At 40.5% G+C, this 9,213-nt stretch overlaps 1 protein-coding gene across 1 annotated transcript in view; it reads right to left on the bottom strand.

Annotated features, from left to right (window-relative positions):
- The window catches only part of DDRGK1 (DDRGK domain containing 1), a gene marked incomplete in the record, with an annotated part of 41,494 nt that overhangs the window by 28,023 nt on the left and 4,258 nt on the right, over positions 1–9,213 (bottom strand). Inside the window, 2 exon segments of the mRNA XM_072406668.1 lie at positions 465–566; positions 1,821–1,936. Coding sequence (XP_072262769.1) covers positions 465–566; positions 1,821–1,936 — 218 coding nt within the window.

The raw sequence follows: 9,213 nt of genomic DNA, 5'->3' as shown, positions 1-9,213 counted from the left end.
GAGATTAAAAATCAACCCAGCACAATCTGTGATGCTACAAAGATGTAGGCAGAGACTGTGTATGTATGAAAAATGTAGTATTATATATTATGCACAGCAGTGTATTGGTATTATATATTATGCACAGCAGTGTTCTCCCTTTTAGCTTTTCAGTAACCAGCCGGCTGTATTTGGGTGGTTACTGATAATTTGGTTCACAATACAGGGGCTGCCACCCACCTATAACTTCCTCCCACACTAGGGTGAATACTGCAGGGAAATAGGATTTTATTACCCTGACAGGATTATGTTACTGCTCTGATCACCAGCATATGCATATCTAAAAATCGATCAAGAGATTAAAGTTGGTATTTTGAGTATTCCATGGTGTCCCTTCTAGTTGCAGTCCGCATTGCTTTGTCCATTGCTGAGCCACAATACGTGGAAAGATGACCATTATAAATATAAAAGAGAGAAATAATTACCTCTCTTTGTTCTTCCATCCTAATCCGTTCATCCTCCTTCCGCCTCTCTTCTTCACGTTGCATCTCCATTTTCTTCCGTTCCTGACGTTCAGCTTCCTCAGCCTATAGAGAGATAAAAAGAAAGTCTTATTTAAAAAAAGCAATCTGCGCATGTTTCAGAAGCCCTTTGAATGCCCAATTTTTAATCAATGCTTGCTGATAGCTCAACCTTGTGAGAGGTTGTATGGTGGTCACTATCAGCAGAACAGCTACATCAGTGTTCTCCTCAGACCCTTTTAGCTGGGTGCACCACCCGGCATTTTTCGGTAATCACCTGGCTGTTTTAGGGAGACTACTGAAAAGTTAGATCACAATACAGAGGCCAACACCCTTCTAGAACATTTTCCCACCCACAAATTCTGGGAAGATTACTTTACATATAAAGGCCAAAAAATACTTGGCCCCAGGCTCTGATACTTCCAGGAGGTACATAGGACTTCACCATGTAGATTAGAAAGTTGAAAATTGTGTAAAAACGCTGCTTATTGGAAAAGTTAATTCTTATAGAATATTCAACTCCCGAGGCATGGTAATCATCAGTACGTCCGCGAATAGCAAGAATCACAGCTGCGATCAGGAAACTAATCTTCAAATGTATTATTATTATTGTTACACAGTATTTTTATAGCGCCATCATATTACGCAGCGCTGTACAAAGTCTATAGTCATGACACTAACTGTCCCTCAAAGGGGCTCACAATCTAATGTCCCTACCATAGTCATATGTCATTAATGTAGTCTAAGGTCATTTTTTTTTTTTTGAGGGGGGAGCCAATTTACCTAACTGCATGTTTTTGTGGGAGGAAACCGGAGTACCAGGAGGAAACCCACGCAGACACGGGGAGAACCTACAAACTCCATGCAGATAGTGTGCTGGCTGGGATTCGAACCTGGGACCCAGTGCTGCAAAGGCAAGAGTGCTAACCACTGAGCCAATTTATTTAGCAAATCATTGCTTTGCTTTGAAATAAAATTACAGGAGGGCAGCAATTGCTGACTTCCCCTTGTTTCAGGTCATTTATTCATAAAGCACACATTTTTTTGCAGTGATGGCAGTACCCAAGTACAGGTTTGATTTAGCTATGGCTCTCTGTTCTAAACTACATGCTTATTCTGAGCTATTTATTCAAAGTATTAATAACAGAGGAATGCTGGAACACTGTCCACCTTAATTCATTGCTGGTTTGTAAAAAAATTATTGAATGAATAAGAAGAGTGAGACACGTGTAAACCCAAAAATGATACATCCTTTTGGGTAGACTTAATTACCAGATCTATTACCCCATTGGTAGGAATCGCCTGTTACCGGTTTCTCACCTCTCGTTGGGCTTTTCTTGCTTGCTTCTCTTCTAACTTCTTCTGTTTCTTAGCTCCAATCTTTCCTGGAGCCTGGACTTCCTGAGAGTCATCACCCTCATCCTCATCTATCATTGCTATAAAAAATAAAATAAAATGTTATATTAATATGCACATTTATCAATCCTGTAGTTACTGTGAAAATAACGGGCTACATGTAGTGCAGTAATCAGTAATTTGTAAGCAATGAATGGTCCATCAATTACAACTTTTTACTAAAACAGTGAGATGAACGGCAATGACCAGCAAACCTCATGAGCCAAGCAGTAAGGCTACGTACACACGTTAGACTTTCATATTTCTTCGTGTTTTTCTTTCATGTTTCATGATCCCTTCCAATGACAAAAAAGATGCATGAATGAGTGCTGCACATACAGCACTGTTCTGCTCTATGGAGAGGGTAAACGAGTGAGTGGCACCCCGCTGCACTCTCTCCCATTTACTTTCATTGCGGTTGTTTGTCTTTCAACATTCGTGGATCCATGAACAACGTTGGACAGCCGTAAACATGTCAGATTCTCGTCCAATACCAGTCCTGAAATGATAATCGGATGAGAATCATCCAATGTGTGTACACCAGTGCCTTACGTCGTGATCTCGCTTGACATACAGATGAGGCTACAGAGAAGGAATGTCTAGGCCAGCCTTTCTCAAACTTTTTAACAATAAATAACTTTCATGAAACACTTTTCAATATTTTTATTCATATGACTGATTCATGGTAGCTGGTGATCGATGAGATGAATGTCTCTTGGATTCTTAGCTAGAGAGAAGAATGTTGTCCTTACACATACCCAAATAGATCATTGGTGTCATTTGAAAATGACCTTAAAGGTTAAAATTGCTCAATACTCTTAGCAATCTCTAGAACTGCTTTTTCCAATCTTTTTAGCATGAGGCAACTCATTTTTATTTCTCCAGACAGTTTCCACAGCTCACAGTGTGGTGATCAGTGGGAAAGCGTCCAGTGTCATCCCCGGCCCCTTTTAGCTGGGCACACCACCCAGCACTTTTCAATAACCACTCAAATACAGGCGGGTGGTTATTATAAAGGGCTGGGTTGGGTAACAATACCAAGGCCACCACCCACCCAACAGGAAGTCTACTGCCATTTTTGTTATTTTTAGGGTAGTGCTTGTAACAATTAATACTTCCAGATTTTTCCTATCAAATAACAAATATTAACTTTTGAGTTTAGGTCCATTTTAAAAAAAGATTGATGTATATAATGCTCTTCTACTGTGAACGGTATGACCTCTAGGTTGCTAGATGACTCTTGCGTATTCAAAGCCGATTGAAAATAAAAAAAAACAAATTGTGAAAAGACGTTCACACGATAATGCTTGGTGGTATTTCATGTGCTGTAGTAAGGGAGATAAGCTCCACAAGCCAGCAGGCCGCCTACCTGTGGTGGAACCGAAAGCACATGCTCTCCACCCACACTGTGTCTGCTCCTCACATGTGTCTTTATGTTCAAATACAAGTTCAGACTATAGACAGATGGACAGGGAGTGCACAAAAGTACAACAGATCTATACTGCTTACATTATATTATCTTCTACCTGGCATACTGCTTGGATTATATTATCTTCTACCTGATATATATTATATACTACCTATACTACCTAGATCAGCAGTCAGAAACCGGTGGTCCACAAACAAATTTTGGTGGTCTGCAGCTCTGGCTCAGGAGAAGGACCCTGTTGGGGGGGGGGGGTTGTGCACCAGTCAGAGCCGCAGGCCATGTCCCCCCTATGGACACAACCCGGCCATTCTCCAATCGTGACATCACTTTAGGAAAAGTTTCTTCCCCTTTGAGTCACACAATGCTCCCTGTGCATGCGCAGTCCGGAGTCCGTGGATTTAGTGGTCCGTGAGGTCCAAAAGGTTGGCGACCACTGGCTTAGATTCTAATATCTTCTACCTGGTATACTATACTGCTTAGAACCTAAGCAGTATCATATACCAGGTAACAGATAATAATATAATCTAAGCCTTAGATTATATTATTATCTTTTACCTGGTATGTTATACTGCTTAGATAATATTATTATCTTTTACCGGGTATATATAAAAGAAAAAGAGAAAAGACCGGGTTTTTTTAGGCATAATAATATTTTTTTTTGGTGTATTCAGCGAGTTATATTCACAGCATACAACACACATATCATACAGTAATATAACATAAGGTTAGGTGGTCCCTTCCCTTAATTCCATATTGGGGAAAGGGGAGGTCACTAATGGGACCAAAAAAACTATACAAAACAAAAATGCTCTCTGAGTGTATAGAAGTAATACAATGTAGGTAAGCAATGTGGTGTGTCCCGACGCGTTTCACCTGACTAGGGTATACTATACTGCTTAGATTATATTATCTTTTACCGGGTATATATATAAAAAAAAAAAAGATAAAAGACCGAGTTTTTTTAGGCAAGATAATAGTTATTATGTAATTATGTATTCAGCGAGTTATATTCACAGCATACAACACACAAATCATACAGTAATATAACATAAGGTTAGGTGGTCCCTTCCCTTAATTTCATATTGGAAAGGGAAGGTCACTAATGGGACCAAAAAACTATACAAAACAAAAATGCTCTCTGAGTGTATGGAAGTAATACAATGTGGGTAAGCAATGTGGTGTGTATCCCGACGCGTTTCGCCTGACTAGGGTATACTTTACTGCTTAGATTATATTATTATCTTTTACCTGCTATAATATACTGCTTAGATTATACACCTTCTGCCTAACATACTATACTGCTTGATTCAGTGGATAGACCTGGATGCCACTGGCATCAGAATGGACTTATATATAAAGAATATTTAATATTATTATTATTTATTATAATATTAATATAATATATTATATTTTAACAATGTCATCAATATCGTTATTTTTTTTGCAACTAAAATATGTAAAAAATATCAAATAAATAGTAAAAAGAATGGCCCCATCTACTTTTTGTTGATGACTGAAGCCCTGCAGAGATTTACATGCTAAAGGTATTCTAAATATATGAAATGAACTTTGCTTGATCCCGGTATTACGATAGGATAAGGAAAGGAGCGCCACTCTGCTTTGTGACCTCTCCATAACAGGCCTATGGTTTCAAATATGTTTCACTGAACAAATACAGCCGGCACCAAAAGCCATGTCCTGAGCAGCAATTTGGTGGTCAGTAGAAGAAATGCCTTTTACATTGAGAAGAATGTCACATATGGGCAAAAAGAATCACTGGTGTCAGTTGAAACTGATCTGAAAGTTACAAATTGTTCAAAAGAACCCCTAGCAATCACTGGAGGACCCCTAGGGTTGCATGGAACCTTGGTTGAGAAACACCGACATAAACAAGGCTGGGATATTAGAAACTATAATATACCATACCATTACAATAAAATGTTAACAGAATGGCTATAGTGTTTGCTTCCTTTTTAATTAATAAAAGAATAGCTGAACGACCCTCACAATACCAGAAGTGAAAAGCATACGGAAAATATATTGTGCGAACTTTGCAGTTGAATCGAGAAATCTACTCATCACTTTCAAGAACATCTGAATGAAACCCTTAAAATAGAAAACGTCACCCACGTGATCGAAACGATCCTTCTTACGAAATGTAACCAGTTTTGCCATTCGTCACTGGTCCCCCGGCTCTGATTATTAGTTGTCCCTCTTTGTTCTCTACGTAGGATGCCAGAGGCATGCACAGATTAAGTGTCAGTCATTTATATCCTGGCTATGAATCAATGAGTATTTATACAAAATGAAACCTTTCATACAGCCGTTCTTAGTGAAGACAGATGAACATTATTTCCACAATACTCTGCCCACGACGGCCTGAGAGTTACGACACTCAGTCACTCCATAGAGAAGAAAAGGGCTATGATAGGACTCCAGTAAAACTGGTCATACACAAAATAATGGATCCAATATTAAAATTGATTAAAAAAATGATATTAGTTTAATAAACTTTAAAAGCGTTTTGGATCGATATTTTAAAGCGTACCTAAACTCAACATTTTTACTTTACAAAGAAGGGTAGACAACCCTTCTATGTATGGTAAAAATGTTGGGGTTTTATTTATTTTTATTTCTTAGGCATGCACAGAAGGAGCATATTCCTCCTAGGGGAAAGAGATGCCGAACTCACGCATGCGCAGTGAATTTGGCTCTCTTTTTTTCCCTACACAGCGGCTAAGTCAGGTGCGAGATCGGGTGATGAATGAAGAAGACCGAAGAAGACGGAAGTGAAGATCGAAGATGGCGGCACAAAAAAAAAAAAAAAAAAACGGTCTGGACGATTATAGACGGGAACATGTTTAGAACAAGTGCCATTCAGGGACCTGCCAGATTACAGGTAATTGTAATTTTTTGGTTTTTAGTTTAGTTCAGCTTTAATATCCATTCTTTTGTTAATCAAGACCAGGGATGGGAAATGATGAGGAATGGGAATGAAGTGAAGAACAAGCATAGAACAGCAGGGTCCTCCCCAGCCCCTTTTAACCGGGAGCACCGCCCGGCACTTTTCAGTAACCACCTGGCTGTTTTTGGGCAATGAGTTGGAGTACAATACAGGGGCTGCCACCCACCTACAGCTTCTTCCCACCCAACTTAAAAAAATAAAAAAAGTTCTGGGTTAAACACTGAACAGGTTTTACTTTGTTGTTAACAGTATGGAAATGCAAGACAGAAAGCACCCGACAACCACTACCCACAAAACTGCTCCTTATTCATAGAGATATTTATTGTTTATTTGATTGTGAACCAATTGACCAGAGTATGGCCAGCTAAGAACAATTTACAGACAAATATCCCAATGCAAAATGGTAACTTAATCTGTGCAAAATACAGAAATACACGCACTCATGTCAAAAAGAAAATGCGCTCCCTTTCAATTCATTTTTAAAAATGGGGCATAAAAAAAGTTATCTGGTCCTTAGAAGGTCTAAAAAGTACAGATGAACAACACACGGCATAAAAATTAGAAGGTAATTAGCACACAGGTTCTGTTAATGAAATACAGCTCATTAATTTATCATCAGCCTCCATATGGTACCATATAGTGCCCTTCATATGTACCATGGAATCCCCTCCATAATGATCATCAGCACATGTGACCAGCTCTATCAAGGCAAAGGTTTTTGCTGGTGTGGAGCATTCAGGTGTATGTCAACAAAATGCAATGAAAAGACATTAGCAATCAAAGTTCAACCCAGAAATGTTTTTAACATGGATGGGAAGAAAATGTATGAAAATAGTGGGTGGCAGCCCCAGTATTGTAACCTAATCCACCCAAAAACAACCAGGTGGTTACTGAAAGGTTCCGGGTGGTGCACTTGGCTTCAAAGGGCTGGGGAGAACACTGAGCAGTGATTTGAGAGAATGCCCATCAATCTGGCAAAGGGTATACAGCCAATTGCAAACAGTCTGAAGATCATCGTTCTACAGCAAGAAAGATTAGTCACAAGTGGAAAACATTGAAGGTTGTTACTAATCTTCTGAGCAGGGGACGTCCAAGTAAATTCACACTCCATCAGCTCCATCCCAGACTCTCCCGGCCTCAGCTAGCATGTTAGATGTGAATGTTATTGGCAGCATGGCTTAGGTATGCAAAGATGCATCTGAACAAACCATAGACTTCTGAAACAATGTCCTTTGGACAGATAAGGCCAATATGGAGATGTCTGGCCATAATGAACAGAGGAGCCATGTTGATGAAAACCAAGTACAACATATCAGCACAAAATATCCCATCCCAACTGTTAAAAAGAATGTAAACTGAAAAGTGCCAAAAAAAAATAAAAATACACTTACGCTCCAGGCGCCGCCATCTTCTACTCTTCTTCCTGGTTCTTATCCTATGTCACCCGACCCAGGCGAGAGATCGGGTGATGTAGGATGGGAAAAAAACTTGCTAATGTCACAGCATATGTGTGAGATTGGCAAATGTTTGTCTTTGCGCAAAAGGCTCCTTATGCTCAGGCATGTGCAGAAGTAGCACCCAAGAGCCTCCCGGCATGCGTGACATAGATATCCCGGGAGGATTTGCGCTCCCAATCATTCTCGATGGCCTAGACCAGAGCTTGGTAAACTTCGACCTTTGTGCCAGATATGGCCTAGCCAGTAGTCCGTTCTGGCTTAACGCCCCCCCCAGTCAATCAGCCTAATCCCAGCCGGCAGGGGTCGGCAACCCTCGGGTCTTGAGCTTTGTTGTTATGCCTCCCTTCATTATTAACCACGGCCGGCGTTAACACTTCTGTCACCGGGGTAAGGGGACATGCCCTATTCTCAGTATGCATTGTGGAGGAGAGGGATTTCCCTTCAGGGCCGTTCCTGCTGGGGGGCGAAGTCCGGCTTAGTGTGCCTTCTTAACCTCCTAAAATGGCCTAGTAGCCAAAAAAAGTTTGCTGACTCTTGGCCTAGACGATCGAGAATTAAGGGGCGGTTGCACTCAAAGAAAAAAACAAACAACAGAATTTTTACCTTATATAAAAGGGTTGTCTACCCTTTTATGAAAAGTGAAATTTCCAAGTTTAGGTACAGTTTAAGCATGGTTGTGGAAGGGTGATGAGTACGAGTTGTTTTGCAACCATTAGACCTGGAAACCTTGCAGTCAATGAGTCAACCATGAGCTAAAAGTTAGCTAAAACTGGGTCATGCACCATGACCGTGATCCCAAGCACCCCAGCAAGTCTACAACAGAAAAGGGAAAAAATCAATGTGTTGTGATGGCCCAATCAAAGTCCGAACCTCAGCACAATCCGAATGCTGTGGCAGAATATTAATAAAGCTGCACATGAAGAAATGCCGGCAAACCTCAATGAAGTGAAGCAATAATGTAAAGAATAGTGGGTCAAAACTCCTCCACAACGATGTGAGAGACTGACAGTCATACAGAAAATGAATACTTCACATTTTTGCTGCCAATGCTGCTTCTACAAGCTATTGAATCATGGGGTTTATTTAGGCTTCATACACACATCAGATGATTGTAGGCCGATACAAGCCGCAGGGCTCGTCTTGGACAAGAATCTGACATGTGTACAGCTGTACGGCAGTACGTCGACAGTCATGGATCTCCCCTGGCAGGTCCATGAATGACAGAAAATGATCGACCCCAATAGAAATGAGGAGAGGAGAGCGCAGCAGGGGGCCACTCCGTCGTTCTCCCCTTCCCCTCTCCATAGAGCAGAATGGCGCTGTATGTACAGCACTCATTCATTCATCTCTCACTCATTTATCCCTCATTCATTTGAAACAATTGTGAAAGATAGTTTCCAACAACAGAAATCTAGTGTGTATACTATAGCAGGGGAACAGGCAAGCGATACCACCTCAAACCCTGCC

The sequence above is a fragment of the Pyxicephalus adspersus genome, chromosome 3 (genome assembly GCF_032062135.1).
Source record: "Pyxicephalus adspersus chromosome 3, UCB_Pads_2.0, whole genome shotgun sequence".
Lineage (NCBI taxonomy): Eukaryota > Metazoa > Chordata > Amphibia > Anura > Pyxicephalidae > Pyxicephalus > Pyxicephalus adspersus.
This window is presented reverse-complemented; position numbering and strand designations above follow the sequence as displayed.